Source organism: Chelonoidis abingdonii, chromosome 17, assembly GCF_003597395.2.
Source record: "Chelonoidis abingdonii isolate Lonesome George chromosome 17, CheloAbing_2.0, whole genome shotgun sequence".
Lineage (NCBI taxonomy): Eukaryota > Metazoa > Chordata > Testudines > Testudinidae > Chelonoidis > Chelonoidis abingdonii.
The window spans coordinates 32,915,657-32,932,621 of record NC_133785.1 but is presented as its reverse complement, the minus strand read 5'-3'; the positions used below and the strand labels follow the sequence as shown (position 1 = coordinate 32,932,621).

The following is a 16,965-nucleotide window of genomic DNA, read 5'->3' as shown; positions in this document are numbered from 1 at the left end:
TTCACTGCTGGCATCTGAAATGTGTTCTCTATTTAAATGTTATTTATATCAATCTTCTCTAGTGGGAACTAGATTAAAATAGAATGCCTTACACTTACTTGACAACTTTTCCATTATTGCAAACGTTACCAGACTGGGTTTGTAAGCTAACTCTCTGCCTAGTGATTCCTGGAGTAACTTATACCTGCAATCAGGAGAAGGTGTATAGTAATATTTCTCTTTCTTGTGTGAAAACAAAATATGTATACTTTATCAAACCCAAAAGGATGTGGATTGCTCCTGTAGTTTTATTATAGGAAATAATACCTTGGTGTATAGTTTGTCCTCTCAAAATAGCTGTAGAAAGTGGCCAAAATACTTAGCAATACTTTGCATTTCTGTCAGGCTCTTCTTTTCATGCCTTGCAAACATTAATTAAATCTCCTAGTATGCTGTGACTTAAATATTGTTATAGACATTTCATAAGCTGAGGAACAGGGAGGTCAAAGGAAAATTGTATATGCAAAATTTCTGTCTGTAGTTTTACACCCACCATTCATTAGCAGAAATAAACCTGACTACTTGAGCCCATGACTTCTTGATATGTGCATTCACAATGCCTCTCAGAACTGCCCCTGCATGGCAATCAGCTACTTATGGCTGTGCCTTAATAACACAAGCTCGCCCCCAGTTTACTGCCAGACCTGGAACTGTAAGAAACTTTTATAATAAAATGTTGACACGAGAGAGGACTCACACAGCTTGGGTTTTGTTACAAAGCGGACCCATCAGTCATTTTCAACAAAAGGATTGTGAACCTTTTGCTAAATATGCCCTGAGTCTAGAACACGCCTGGTTGGATTTAGGATTTTAGCTGGAAATGATGAGAAACTTGATCTATTCACATGGTTTTGACATCAAATTGGGCACATTTTGGTGTCTTCAACAGTTTTACAGTGACTTGGGGATTTTTATTTGATCCTGAAATTCAAAGTGGAAATATTATTTCTATTCCAGCAGTGGCTAGCATCCCCAGTTACGATCAGGACCCCATTGTTCTAGGTGCCATACAATTGCAGAACAAAAAACCCCAGACCCTGCGTTGCAAAGCAAAGCAAAAAAGGTTCACGTGAACCCTGACAGACTGAAACCCAGTGAGTTCAGAGCAGATCCTTGCAGACATTCTAGACTTTCAGGTAAACCATATGCATTTTTAAATGCAACAGAGCTATGTAAACAGAGATAAGATTACTTTCAATAATTGTGATGCTCCTTGAATCTTTTCACTGTATCCTAGCTCCACACAGCCCTTCATACACTATAGAAGGATACCGCTGATGCTCTGACCACTTGGCGGTTTCTTGTTTGTCCTCTATTAAGTAGATTATTATATTTTAAACTTTCCATTAAAAATTAGTTTTCTTGAAAAAAACAACTATTTTTGGCTTAGGCTAACAAGAGACAGGAAAGACATACTAGCAGTAGCCAAACCTCCTTTTTCCTTGTATCTGATTGCTCTCTCCACCCTCAATAGCTGGGGGCAGTTGGCTCCGTAAAATCAGTCTTGCATGAAAAAATCTGTGCTTAGTATATTCCCCAGATGTTGACAACACAAGGAACCCCATACTGGAGGGTTTGTTGTGAGCTTCTAATTCAGCATGATCTGAACGTCCAAGCTCCATGATGTTATTCTATGTCTGGTGACTGAGTTAAGGTTAAAACATGATTTTGTCACTGGAATCCTGAAATTAACAGTTAATACTTGAAAAAAGGTGTGGTGCTCCAGCACCCATTGTTACCCGGGGTTCTTTCAACCCAAAGCTCTTGGTAACTTTTACTCTGTGAGAGGAGGTGTCAGGAAATAAATCAGGGGAGACAGAGCTATCCGACCAATAGATGGGTGGCACAAACAGGACAACACAAGAGTGCTTTCACTTAAAGCTAAACTTTACTAGTCTCAAGCACTTACACATGTCCGCAACAAGTTAGTAAAACACCCCCAACCCTTGATAATTACCAAAGCTGAGTGTGGCTCTCGAGTGACACAACGGCAGGCTTCCAGTGGCCAAATCTTCCGTCTGCCGGTGGGGACCGCAAGATGTATCCAGAGGGAGAGTCCAAAAGAGTTCCCAAATGAGTCCAACTATCTCAAGCTTTTTCCCCTTATTTATACATTAGTCATAGAATGACATGTCCCTTAAAGAAACCTTGTTAAGTAAATTAAGTAAGCAGTTAAGTAAACAGTTTCAAGCAAGAGGTTCCTTGTGACTATTGATTAACCAGGTGTGGGTTTTCCAGAGTCTGCAGCTCTGAGACCCTGATCTTTTTAAAATGCATGTATCAGCAACTTCAACACAATTCTTATCAGGAAGGATGCGGGGTCAAGCTGCCCTTTCCGTGGCACCCAAAACCCTCTCCCCTCCTGCCTTGGTCAAGCCGAGATAGCTGAATGATCAATTTACAGCTTGCTGACTAGGTTGCTTTTTAACAATAAGCCATAGCAGTTTTAGGCACTTTACTGGTTTGCCAAAGTCTCCCCGTACACCCTGAGACCTGGACTGGAGATCTCCCTAATGAAAAAGCAGCTTAATCTCACCAATTTCCTCTCTCCCACACAAGCACTGTGTGAAACAAAATTCTTTTTCCTGTGCTATTTGTTCTAAAGAATATACGAAACCCCAATCAAGGTAACTAGTAAAATCCCACAGTTCACTGGAAATTTTTTACCTGCCTCTTTGAACTGAGCTGCAGGAGTAGAAGTTGGAAATCAAGTAAAATGTAAAAGAGCAGCAATTCTCCCCAGAATAAATTGTGATAAAGAACAGGGGACTTTCACTGAAACTGAAAGGAGGCAAATTCAAAACCTGCTCAAAAGGAACACTCTTCCATACAATGCATAGTCAGATTGTAGAACTCTCTGCCACAAGATTTCTCTGCAGGCTGCGAACGAGGAACTTAACAAGAATAAAAAAGGCAATAGATATTTATTTGGATAACAAAACTATTCAGAGTTATAATTAGGCTTGACAGAATTCAATTTTTATATAATTTTGACAGACAATATTAATGTTTATTTTTAAGCAATTTTTCATTTTTTATTCATTTAAATTTTCACAGTTGTGGAAAATGATGTAGACATAGCCTTTGCCTAGGTATGCATTTTGATTATTAGGGATGGAAGTGTTTTTGTCAGTTTGCGCGCATACAGCGAAATCAACATTTATTGATACAATCTAATACCTCAAAGCCTAGCTGCAATATTTATTGCTAAATGAAGAGTTCTGGAAAGGATATAAAACCTCATGTTTCAGGCCAATGTCTACCTATTTGGGGTTAGGACAAGACTTTCACATGAGGCAGATTATCCCTCATGCGCCTGCTGCAGGGTTTCCTGCACCTTCCTCTGAAGTTGGCCACCGTCAGAGTCAGGATACTGCCCTAGAGGGATGATGGGTCTAATCCAGTCTGGCCATTTCTATGTTCCTATCTAACAATGGTATGTCTATTGTTATTCTTGGATCATTTCCCAAATGCCTGTTAAGTTTTAGTGAATTTGAAAGATTCCTTGATAAAGGGTATAATTTGTAAGTTGAACATGATTATGCTAGTTTTGGTCTTTTCATAGATGCATGAACTCTCACCATCAGGGTCTTTTGGGATCTCCTACTCTGTGGAAAACCAGTTGCAGAAATGATGTCAGCCAAGACAACAGCCCATTTTATCAAACCTTTTAGGTTTCCCTTTCCTGCATTAAAATGACACAGGAGGGAACTTTGTCCCTTGCTGTGACATGGCCGCAAGGCAGGCAGCACTAGCAGGAGCCAGAAATCAACAGAAAATGTAGGACCGTTTCCCATGGATCTCAGCATGTCTCTGCTGCTCACAGAACGACCTTGCAGCGTGAGTCTTCTGCCTGCCTTTCTACCTTGTGTGGTCACTATGCTAGCTCATATCTTCGCTTTGCATCTTAAACAAGCAATGTAGGGCTTAGGTGTGACTGCTCAGGTTAGCAGCAACTGACAAGGTTTTTGCGTTATAACGTACACTGAGAAAGGACTATGATAGGTTCAGTTGTTACTCCCGAGCCTTTTCTGCTTTTACTCTAACCATGTCCACTGCCCATATGGAGCAGCAGAGCTCATGTAATGCAGAAGAGGCTTGGCTGCAGTGGGATGTTACTTGCTATTCCCCTCCATGGACCCTACCCACTTTCCAATCCCAGAGCCTCTCCACCATACCTCAGAGGAGAATTTTGGCCTAAAATCAGGCCCTTCCACCCAGCACCATATTTTAAACAAAATGAACCTTCCCAAAGCGAACAAACACCCTTTTTTGTTTTGTTTTTAATTTGGAAAATGCCCAACCAGGCTTTGGAAAACCCTGCTCAAGTGGAATGTGTGAAGCCCAGTTTTTTTTTTTAATGTCTCTTGATGGTAACTTTTTCAGTGTTTGATTTACAAAAAGTTTTAGACCTCAACTATAAGGTACGCTGGGCCCTACGTCAGGCAAGTTCCCTTCTTTGCTGGGTCTTCTGCCTATAGATTTCCACTCCCATATGGAGCAGTAGATCTATGAGAGTTCGGCCTCTCCCCAGTCCTTGGAACAAGTTTCCGCGACTGCCTTGTAACTCATGATTTCAAGGTACAGCTATGGGTAACATTTTGCTCGTAGGAAGGGGCTCTTAAATGCCAAAGATCACTTCAGACCCTACCCTTCATTGCTGACAGATTTCCAAGATATTATCCATTAGCACACTGAATAAAGAAGCAAAACTAGGGAAGATGGCTACTTGGTTTTCTGATCTCTCTCATTCAACCTTACTTGCCACATCACTAAATACTCATAAGAAAGACTTTGGAGCTTGGTGAGAATCCATCAGCAGTTATAGTAAGTCTTGAGCCAACTGTTCAGACATCTTACAGTGCACATTACACCACAGAAAGATGCTGCAAGGCTCATCATTAGGAAATATCTTTCATATTTGGTTGAGGAGGTGATTCTACAGAGTAGCTCTACTTTGGTAACATTTTGTACTTGTGTTGCAGTTTCTGAGATTCATTTGTGACGTATTAGGCAAATAGATGTAGCGTGTGATTCATTCTTTGAATGCTGTTGTGCATGGTAGCCCAATGGATGAAGTCAGCATATGAAAGCCTCGGCTGGTTTCCAGTGGTAACACCATTGCTAAACATTCCATTAGAAAGGTACGAGTACATCCCCTGTGCTGATATGCTTGTGTTTCCAATTGCATTCTGTGACAATCACAAGTAAACATTTATGCTAAAATGTGCACACTGCAACCTTGATACGAGTGGGTCTTTGTCTGGCCAGCTGAAAGAAACGTGGCCTTGACTCTTTAAGGGCTCACTTGCAACAAGGGGGAGAACAGGAATGGGGCAGGAAGGGCAGGATGCAGGCGGCCCCAGATCAACTTCATTGCATTGCCCTCCCTGCTGACTGGAAGAGTGGGAGGGGTATTTATTCCCCATGCAGCCACCATGGAGGACTTCTTTACCAGAATCAGAACCTGGCAGGGGTATGGGGGAGGCAGTCAGGCATTTCGCTGGTGCCTTCTTGTGGCAGATGTCCAGTGCATGTACTCGGCATGGGTGGGATATGTTTATCAGATAAGTGGGAAAGGATGTGAAGGAAATCAGCCCTTATGGAAGATGATTATGGGGGCTGGGGCTTATATGTCTCATCAGCGGGGAGCCAACCTCCCTCCTTTTCCTGGATCTCTTTAAGGTAACTGAGGAATAGGGGTTGGGAATCCTACATCTGGATCAGCAGGGAGCTGATCTCTTCCTCCCCACACTGTTAAATTGATTGCTGTGTACTCCCAGATATAATAAGTGAATAAAGTTGCAGCCTAACTAAACAACATTCATAGTCTCCTGCCTTTCTTCCATGTCAGATGAAGGCATCCAGATCTCTGTGCGAGACAGAAATTGGACAGAATAACATAGGAATAGGTCATGGATGGCTGTAATCTTTTTAAAGATAGATTGTGCATTCCAGAGATAGCAAGGAAAGAGGAGGGGGAAGGAGGAGGTTAGGAATGGTAGCAGGGAAGGAGTGGAGATGGGTGTGGGAGGTGGAGAGGGTGGGGATGGAGGCGGGGACAGGGTTGGGACAAATGTCCCTAGAGGTGGGGAGGAGGATGCAGGCATGACACCTAGATGTGTGCTGGCAGGGGGAGATCAGGGTGGAGAGGGGAAGAGGAGCAGGCAGAACTGGTGGGAACTGTACAGTGGCGTGGGTAACCAGGAAGGGGAGATGGTGCCAGTGGGAAAGAAGATGGAGGACAGATGCTACAATGTAGAAGAGGGGTGTAGTGAGAGCCATTGGTGAGTGGCAGATGAACAAACAACCCTCTCCCCGGAAAGGTCTGAAGATCTGCTCCTGGCCCCGGCACAAGGTCTGAACCAAATGGGACGTGCCCCCTGTTACAGGCAGAGCTCTCCAATCAGATTCCCAGTTGGTGGTGAGGAGACAGGAACAGCTGTGAAGTGCCAGCGCTTGTGGCACTTGGCCCCAGGGTTTCATCAGGAGAGAATTCAGTGCCTCCAGTGGTTGCTGGTGATACTGACCTCTACCTTTCCAAGGGCAGTCTGACCAGGAGGCATTTTTAAGAAAAATCACCTAGGAAGAGTCAGACAAATTCATATGTTGATCATTTCATGGCATTACCGTGGGTAGTATTAACCAGCACTCTTGCTTTGCAGGGGTCATTAGCAGTTTTCTACAGAAATCAGCTGATCTGTGGGGAAAGTCACATCACTTTTCTTTGATTCATTAAATCAGTTACAGTCATTTCAAAATCATTTTTATTCCTCAGCCAGCCTCTTTGTCTTGGTGATAGTGATATTCTTTCCCAAGTGTACTTGTGGGCATTCACACACGTTTGTGTACACACACATATACTTGCTGTTGGTTAGTCTGCAGCAAAGTAAGTAGGCTCAGAAAGGCCTGGGAGCATTAACAAGGACAGGGAACGAGGTGTATGGTTGTCAGGAGCATGCGAAGTCACGGAAGGCTGGCCCTGCTGGCAGTAGTTCATTTTTTCCCGCACTTGACTGGAAAACCAGTGACGAAATACTAAATTGGAATGGTGCTGGGGAAAGGCAATTTCCCCCTTGGAGCTAAGATCAGCAGCAATGTCAGTAGGGTAGGTGGGACCTGGAGGATACCCACATCAGGTCTGCTAGAGCAATGTGACCAGCACATTGAAGTATACTGCGATGGGTGAATTTCGGAAGACTTGGGCCAGATAGTCCCCACCTCTCCAAAGGGGGAGGGGGGAGAATACAAATCAAAGTCTCTCTCTCTCTCTCTCTCTCTCTCATGTCCACTGTTTTAAGCGTGTTCCAGCTGTTTCCACCCCTTCAGCCCAACTAGATACTTCTCCTATGCTGTTGACACCACCCTAACCTTCCCTTGGTCCCTAAATCCCTTTCCCCTTCAACTAACATATCCATAAAGCCTCAGACTCCTTTTCCCTTACTTCTACAGTCAACAAAATTCTCCAACAACCTCCAAATCTCCTGGTGTGGGGGGGTCTCAGGTCAGTCATCTCCCTGATGTTCTAGTCAAATCTGGCACGCTCTTGATTTTTCTCTGGGTCAGAAGTGCACGGCATTAACCCTCTCCCCACAGCCACCCACCTCTTCCAGCCTCGGAATCTTCTATACATTAAGATGACCCCAGCTAGTCCAATATACAAGGCAAAATGTATTGAGATGGCAGATGAGTGGCTGCCTCACAACACCCTCTGGTGGCCTTAGGGCAGCACTGCCACCTCAGTTTCCCCTCTTGAATCCCCAAATAAACTCCACAGAGAGTTCTTCCAGTCCAATCACAATAGCCCTCCTTAAGGTCTGATTTATTAACTGAAAGTGCAAACGTCTTCCCTAAAGCTGGGTACAGCCCAAATGCCCCAGGTCTGGTCAGTTCTTCCTGCCTTAGCAGACTATGCCCAGTCCTTTCTGGCTGGAGCAATTCCTGTGGTCTTAGGTTAGGATCTTCCCTCTCTCTCACACTCTCTGCAGTCTCCCTACAGCCCCCTGGGCTTTATTACTGCAGCGCCCTTCTGCTCTCTTGTAAAATGCCTGGTCCTGCCCCCCATTCTGTAGACAGGATTGGCTTAGCCCCAAGCTCTCCAGCTCAGTGATCTCCAGAGGTACATCAGTGAAGGGGATGTGGGGTAGGGCCCAGCTAGAGGGGAAGGGGTTATCTAAGCACTTCTGTGTCTGATAAGGGTTTAAGTTTGGTTCTCTTTGATATGTGGGTTGAGGTTTTGGCCTGTGATTTTTTTTTAAGTGGTTTACCTACTTAAAGATATAGACTTATAGTACTCCATTATTATATATGGAGGTAAACCTATCTCATAGAACTAGAAGGGACCTTGAAATGTCATTGTGTCTCATCCCCTGCCTTCACAGCAGGACCAAATACCATCCATGACGGATTTTTGCCCCAGATCCCTAAATGGCCTTCAAGGATTGAACTCACAGCCCTGGGTTTAGCAGGTTAATACGCAAACCACTGAGCTAACCCTCCCCAGACAAAGCAGACTTGCTTTCAGATGTTTCAAAACAGGACTACATATTTTACAGCCCCCAATTATGACACAGCTAAATGAGACAGAGATCAATGTGTGAAATACAAGCCTGTAATGTGTACTTTGATCCATATGCTCTGAGTGTTCCCCAAGATATGAACATGGGACACAAGATAACCTTACACTTTAAACATAGGCTATGCACTGATACGGGCCTAAATATTGAAGCTGATCCCATGGGAGATACCAGTGGGGTTCAATATCCTTACATCACTTGAGAAGGTTTGATAGTTAAGCATCAGGGGAAACAAACCAAAGATAGAGCAACTCATGCAACGACTAGCTGGAAATTGCAAAGTCAGCTAAACTTTGTCAAACTCCCCAGACAAAAATGTCATTAAGATACAATTAAGGTTATAGACAGAGACCAATTCCCAGGCAAAAAAAAACAAAAAAAACAAAAAAAACTTCATTAAGATACACTCAAGATTGTAAACACACACATTAGTTACAGTCAAACTATATGATTAGAACAGTGTAGTTATTAAAATGATCAGTGTTTGGAAAGTCAAAGTTAAGGTTCAGGTTACTAAAATAAATATTTGAATGTCAGGAAATTCACAGTTCTGTTTCCACAAACATACTCTGACCCCATAATGCTGCCCACTATCCACTTGCCTTCTGTTGTGATGTTCTGAATCATTTCAGAGTGTTACAGAGCCATGAGGCGTTTCATTCACTATACGTTTCCTGGGTAGAGGAGCCAATGAAATGGTTGCATTTATACAGTGTTATTTCTGGACTGTGGGGGAATGGATAAGACACAAGATGCTAGTGCTTCTTGCTGTCAAGATGAGGGAGCTGAACAACGGTCTGCATCTGAGTCTGTGAGTTGCTTGGGACATACGATAGGAAGATGAGATACATGGATCTGTGTCATTAGCAGTTGGTAGTTCCAATGCAAACCAAAGGTGAATTAATACAGCTACAGCACAGAGACAATTCTGACAGTTCCAGTTCTCTATATCTTTGCAATACAGTCTGGTCAATACTGGGAAATATTGATGGTAGCATAAGTTAGCAGGATATGAGGGATTATAAGTAAATATACCAACTAGATGATATTTATTGAAATGGCGTAAGAGTTACTGTATGTTTGTCCACTGCAGTTGCATTTTCTGCTTAATGAACTACATTTTTATAGAAATGCTGATAACTGCTAAACACTAGATCCTGTCAGAAAATGTTCATCAGCACAGTTTTTCAATGGAAAATTCTGTTTATGTCAAAAAGTTTTGAAAAATGTGTGAAGTCTGATAAATTTTTTGTTGGGCGGGGGGAGGAGAAAAGGAATGAAACATTTTGCGTTTTGTTAATGTTGAAATGTTCCTTTTTGACATTTTCAAAATGTCCCCTTTTGATTTTGTTAGTTTTTTAATTTAGGGGGGAATTTAGAATTGATTCGTTTAGTTCTGTTGCAGAACAGAAAATCCAGTTCCTGCCCAGCTTTACTAAATGCATTGAAAACACGAGGAACACATACTGGCCTAGAAGAGCTGCATATCTAAAATAATAAGAGGAGTGCTAGATTTCTTCTATGAAGGGCAATTTCTTTTCATGTCACCCTATTGGTCACAGTCCTGGAAAGTGATAGTAGAACAGGGCACATATATAAGGAGGCTATGCCAAACAATATCTTATCACAAAAAGTGTCTCATGTTAGAATGACATGCAATATAAGTAACTACTTGATGAGATCATTGCACCTATATTTAATTTTCAGGGCTTTTAATGGGAAATGGAGGTTTGAGTTGTTGTTTCATTCAATCAAACTTTTCATTGCGATTTATCAAGATGAAGTTGTAAACATTATCTTTTTCTTTTTAGCTTCTATAGTGATTGGGAAATGGTGGTGTGAAATGGAGCCCTGCCTAGAGGGAGAAGAATGCAAGACTTTACCCGATAATTCTGGATGGATGTGTGCAACTGGCAATAAAATCAAGACCACTAGAGTAAGTCATGTTTCCATTTGTATCTACTGAAAAGGAGTCACTTGCCCTTGTTCACCCATACACCAAGACTCCATCTTGCTTTTTTATAGAATGCTGGCTGGCTGGTTTGTCAGTAGCCAGTGCCCTTACCCTCTCCTTACATCTGTCAAAGGTTTACAGATTCAGAGATCTCAGCTGAGCCGGGTTTTCGAACTGGCATCTCAGCACTGTGTACCTTTGTGAACATCATTGCCTCCAAGGAATACAATAGCCTGTCAGCAGGTTCATTTTTGGTGGTTAAAGATACAATTATGAAAGCCTGGGGTTTATAGGTATGAGATTTTGCTGTCTACTACTTCTTAGTAATAGTTAATTTCTGAGTCCTTGGCTTTTATTTCATCTATAGTAGACAGTTAAAATGAAAGCTCATTCTGCCCCCAGTGCGCCGTGCAGAAAGGCACAAACACATGGGAAAAGACATGGTGGTGCTGTGCAGCTGAGCAAGACTGGCTTTCCCTCCTCCATTCAGTCATCTCCCAGTCACCCCGTTGTCGAAATGAGCTCTGGTTGGATGAGGAAGCAGGAGAACATCTACACACTGAATGTCACATTCCCCCTCCTCACATTAACTACGCTACATGGGCCTCACAGAACTCAGCCCAGCAGCTCCCCGGGGAGATAACCTTGTTGTGCAGAAGCTCTTGGAAGGCACGTGAATGAAGAGAACATCCAACAGGGCTTAGCAAAAAATGTTGTCCAACAAGTTTGTTCATTGAAAAAGGAAACATTTGCAGAAATGTTTTTGACTTCATCCAAATGTTCCTGCACCATAAAAAGGGTCTTAGTCAATCATTTGCCCTCTGCCAGAAGAAAGAGAAAAATGGGGAAGGAACTATGATTCACTGAGTCCCAATTTCTTGCTGGATCTCTGTGGGGTGGCAGAGCCATGTTTATTGCTTGTCTGTTCTAAATTGAAATAGCACTTAGAGATTAGGCCATATAGCATAAAAATAATTACATGTCCTAGTAACTGTTTCCCTAATGAATCACAAATTTCAGAAAGGGCAAATATTTAACAAGTAATGTGAGGAGAAATTTAAACTTTTGTTATTTACATTATTATTCTTGTGCTAGATTTTTAATGTAACGCCCTACAGTAGTTTTGCATTCTGCCTTGCAAATATATAATTTAGGAATCTTATTAGTGTTTGTATGAATTTGTAATTTCTTAAGCTCCACCATCCAACAGCATCCTGTGAACCAAGCTGTAGGTAATAGTCAACATCGAGTAATAATAGTTAGAAACTTAGCAGTGAAACTCATTAATATTCAGATGTGCGATCCAATCTAATCAGTATGGATTATTGTATTTTATTTAAATTAAAAACCTACAGGTATTCAGAAATGAAAAAAATATTTCTGCCATTTACCCACAGGAGTTATTTTAATTAGCTTGTGTAGGGTAAGCTTCTAGTAGCATTTTGTTTTGTTACCTTGAAACATTGTTACAGAACAAAATTGATGAGGGCAAAGTGGCAAAACACTTAATATCTCTTAAATCTTGAAGGCAGAAATCTTGCATATACTTTTGGATTAGTTAAACTTTGCCTGAAGTCGCCTACTTGATCCTTAAATGGCAAAATAAATAAATAAATAAATAAAAGCAATCAACTCCTGAAATAGGAAGAAGCAACACCAGTCAGCCAATATCTGGACATTCTGAGCTTTAAACTGCTTTGCTGTGGGTGTTCTCCATACACACAAGAACTCTGGGGGACTCAGGGGCTGGTATCCTGACTATGAACATTTCTACAGTTATACATGGGATAAAAATCCACATGCTTCAGGGCATAAACCTGAACTTAAACCTAACTGATAGATAGGAAGAAACTCCCCCTATGGTAGGTTATTCCACAATTGTCCATTCCAAGCAGAGCTGAATGATTTTTTTTCAGTGAACAGTTTATTTTATGAACAATGCATTTTTCAGTCAAATGAAAGCATTCACAAATTCAGATCAAATTCTGTGAATTAAAATGAAATAAAGAATTAGCAAAAGTCAAAATGGTTTGCTTTGACATTTTCAAAATGAAATGTTTCAAGTTTTCATTTTGAAATTACCTTTCCTTTCAAAATCGAGCTAGATTTATTACAAAAATACATTTAAAGGGGGAAGGGTAAAAAAAAAACACCCAGAAACAAAATGAAAAGAAAAAATGGATTTTTTTTCAGTTTCTGTTGAGCAAGAAAGAACTAAAATATTCAGCTGCAATTTGACTTGAAACAATTCTTTTCTGATTTATTTTTTTTTGATTCTGCCACCAAACTGAAAAATATACATTCCACTCTAGTTACAGGAATGCTTGCACCTTCCCCTGAAGTTGGCTACAACTGGTTCCTGTCAGAGAAAGGATATTGCACTTGATGGCCCATGATCTGACCCAGTATTCCTGTTTCGCTAGCCTGTAACTTTTAACATGGTTGAGTATTTAAGCCCAAGACTGAAAGAACTGTCCACAGCTTCTACAAATTGATTTATTTTCTATTGATAGATCAGCTGTCTGAAACATTGGCCAGAAACTGGGTTGTTTTTTTTTAATTTATTTGAGTCTCACGTCAAACTTTTATCACTTTTCACTTGTTTTAACAGCAACATGAGTTTTGGAGATGATTTGAAAAGTTTTGATTCTTCTCTTTCTTCACAAAAGTATCAGAGACCTGGCTGTGAGGTCACACTGCAACTCACAGAGTGCATAACCCATTCCAACCAGTAGAGCTCTACTGGATTGGGCTCTCTGTAGGCAGAGGCTGGATGGGTTGGGAGGTGGAACTCTACCCTCCCAAGTTGGTGCCAATGAGCAAGGCTACTGTGTTGGGGACTGGAGTAGTAGCTGCTGACCCTCTGATCATAGTCATTTCCCTGGACTCAGCCGTAGCTTTCTACACAGACCTGTACAGGGCCAGAGATCCTTGCACAGCATGCAGATTTTCGGCAGGCATCCCAGTGCAGTCAATCCACTCTCCATTGTACCATTCCTGTTCAGAGCTTAGGTGATTCAGAGGGCTTTGTGCTGGCCCTCTGTGCCAGGTGTGAATTTCACCCAGTATCCAGGTGATTCGTCAAATTGTCCTATTTTTAGTATAATCTACACTAATAATAATAGTGCCCTCAAAGCACTTTACAAAAATAAGTGTATTTCTTATCCTTGTTTTACAGATGGGGAAAACTACAGTGCACAGAACTTAAAGGATTTGCCCAAAATCACACAGCAATTCAGTGACTGAGTATTGCTACTGACTTAAATTGACTAGAGAAGGACTTATACTATTAATTTATGTACTGATGTAACCAAAAAAACACGTCTTCTCAAGAAAGCTAATAATTTCAGCGTCTGATAGGTCACTCTTATTTCAGAGTCATAGAAACCTGAACAATGGCCAGTTTTCCTTCTGGGGTTTTTAGCATGGTCAGGTAGATCAAGTCTCTGTAATCTAATGTAACCAACCCCTCAGCTGTCTCTCTATGCAAATCACTGGTGTTCCACAAGCTAGTCATTCAAGAGAGCTGGAAGATGCTCTTGCCCATACATCCCTACAGGAGCTGACCATGATGCCTCCTGAACACTGTCAGACCAAGCTGGAGCACAAAGCAAAATGCTGCTCTCAAGATGTGAACTCAGACACCCATTTGGCAGAGTCGTGTGCCACCACCAGCAGACAATCAATCCAGCTTTTGTGTTCATTTTTGTAACGTACTGTCTATATATAATTGATTATTTTTCACTTCATTGCAGATTCACCCAAGAACCTAATAGCATCTCCTAGATGAGGGAACCACTGAGTTACAGAGGACAACATATTAAAAATTTAAACCATCTTCAAGCATTGACAAGCCAAATGGATTTCTTATTTGCACTTTGACTATTGACCAGATAATAACAGTGGCTTTACTGTGTGAAATAAAATATTCTGTGGAAATAACACCCCAGATTTTTGACAACAGAAAAGAAAAATGAAGAAAAATGGTTCTTTGGTAAAGTTTTCTGATTATGAAGAATGAACAGTCTTATAAGTTTGGATCTACAATTTACTTTATACTATTTAAAAGTATATATATAAATATATATGATATTTTGAAATAAAGCCTCACTCTTCAAGAAATTAAATAGTACCACACTTTGCTGCAGCTGCTGTAATCCTTTTTTTTAATGATCTGGAAGACACCTACCAGTTTCAGAGCAGTCAAAAGGGAGAGCAAACGTGCTGCAGCACCAGGACACCTGGAGCTAGAAGAATCATGAAGATGCTGTGTCAAGAGCTTCTTTTTTCTTTCAACAGAGTATTGGAGAGAATTACATTATTCCGTTTTCTTGTGTTCTGGAGGCTTTTTTCCCCTTGTGCAATACTAGCATGCTGGCTTTATTTACATAACTGTACTTTATACTTAACCATGATGAGTCTATCCTTTTCCAGGAAAATATTTTTAGAGCTATTAGATATTCAATGAGGAAGAGAAGGACAACTCTCAAATAAAATACAGTATGTATTAAGAGTTTATTTGGCAGAGTTTGGTAGACTGTGGGCTGCCTTCTTATTAAAGGTGTACGTACAAACAACGTCTTCAGACTTTGTATAGGTGGCATAGACTCCAGTAAAAATGTGATTGCTAACTCCAAAGTTTTGCACTGTTTACTCAAGAATACAAAAACGGATTTTGTTTCTTAACGTTTGATTAAGCTGAGCTGGGATTTGCACAAGGTTTGATTCTTGCTAGCATGTCTGGATTGCTGCTTAGTCCTTCCTATAGACAAACTTGCACTGTTTAATTAAACTGGTTTACTTAAACTGATGACCTCCCCCCCCACCCCGTGTGGACCCTCTTATTTCAGTTTGAGTGGCTCATTTTGATCTAAATTAAATCTAACTGAGTTAAGCTCAGCTGATATAGGACACTCTTAAAACGAAATGGGAGTTACCATGCAGGGGTTTGTACCAGTTTAACGAAATCAGTTCAGATTAATGCCTTTATTTAAAGCAGTGCAGCTCTCTGTGTAGGAAAGCTCTTGGAATGATTATGGCAGAGGTAGAACCTCAGGGCCGGAATGTGCAAACCTAATTTATGTTTGTGACTATTTACTCACGAGTAGTCCCTTTAGTGGGAGTACTCATGCGAAAAAGTGCTTGCCAGCATGCATGAAGGCTACACAGTCTAGCCTTGGTTATTTGTATATTCAGGAGGTGTATGATAGTGCAGAAGGTATTTTATCCAGTCTCACTTTCTCTTCTTTAATATTTTCAATTTCCTTTCACTCTAGTTACCTGTCTCTCCCAAAACCGCCTTCACCCAGACTAATCAATTTTAATCCAGTGCAGAGTAACAGCTGAGCTCGCTGACCCAAAGTCAGTCAAAATTATCCCACCAGCTTTCTTCCTCCTCTAGGGCAACCACTTCAGCACCTGATATTTCAGGAGGTGGAAATTTGTCACTGTAATTACAGTGTATGTTAAAGCAGCAGTGTCAAGTGTCACACCAAATTCCACATGGATTTTATACGCTGGTAACTGGAGTGTTGATCCTCAAAATAAAAATGGATCTATTGCTTCGTAAGAATAGATTACCACTCTCCCCTTTTGAATAGATATTTGGTCAGTTTCTGTACGATCAAAACATGTCTGAATATGTATTTTCTTGGGTGTATTTTGAGATCAGAATCAGGCCATAAAACTTAATGTTGGTTTCTTTCAACAGTCTTCCTCCACTCCCCACTCCCACTCTCACTCCCCACCCATTTTACTTTTTGTCCAACAAATACCTTTCTCAATCACTCTTGTCAATAGCTCAATCAAACTCCCATTGAAATCAAAGAGAACTTGTCATCATAAGAACTGAGGTCTTGTCTTCATACGGGACAAATTAACTAACAGGGTGAATTGAAAGTGGATTGATTAAATTGAATTAAACCCCTGTGTGGAGACACTCATTCAGAATTAAAGTGGCCTTAGTCTGATCTAATTTAATTCACTTTGAAACTGAATTAAAGTAAACTGTATTAATACCACTTTAATTCTGAATGAGAGTATCCATAAAGGGGGTTAATGCAGTTTAATTCATCCACTTTTAATTCGCACACTCCGTTAATTCAGACTAACTTTCATGAGTGTCCCCATGTAGACGAGCCCACGGGTAAACCCCAAGCAAAGACATCTGGATTTGGCCCTTAGGAGGACATCCACTCCCCACTTCCATGTCTCTGGAGATTCCCCCGGGGAGTGGAACAGATGTGGCTCAGCTATGTGTGGGAGAGTCTAGATAGCAGCATGAGTGTCTTGCACCAGATGTGCTCCCACTGCACAGCACATAGACCATCTGTGCTGGGAGTTCTCGTGTGGCAGTGCCCAGTGGTTAGGGAGCCTGGGCAGGTCCAGTAATCTCCT

The 16,965-nt window shown here is 41.3% G+C and overlaps 1 protein-coding gene across 1 annotated transcript in view; it reads left to right on the top strand.

Annotated features, from left to right (window-relative positions):
- Positions 1-16,023, top strand: part of TAFA1 (TAFA chemokine like family member 1) — a 348,490-nt gene extending 332,467 nt beyond the window's left edge. Inside the window, exons 4-5 of the mRNA XM_075073150.1 lie at positions 10,427-10,551; positions 14,325-16,023. Of these exons, the coding sequence (XP_074929251.1) occupies positions 10,427-10,551; positions 14,325-14,342 (143 nt within the window). The 3' untranslated portion in view covers positions 14,343-16,023. The remainder of the gene's footprint in view (positions 1-10,426; positions 10,552-14,324) is intronic.
- Positions 16,024-16,965: the final 942 nt, after the last annotated feature.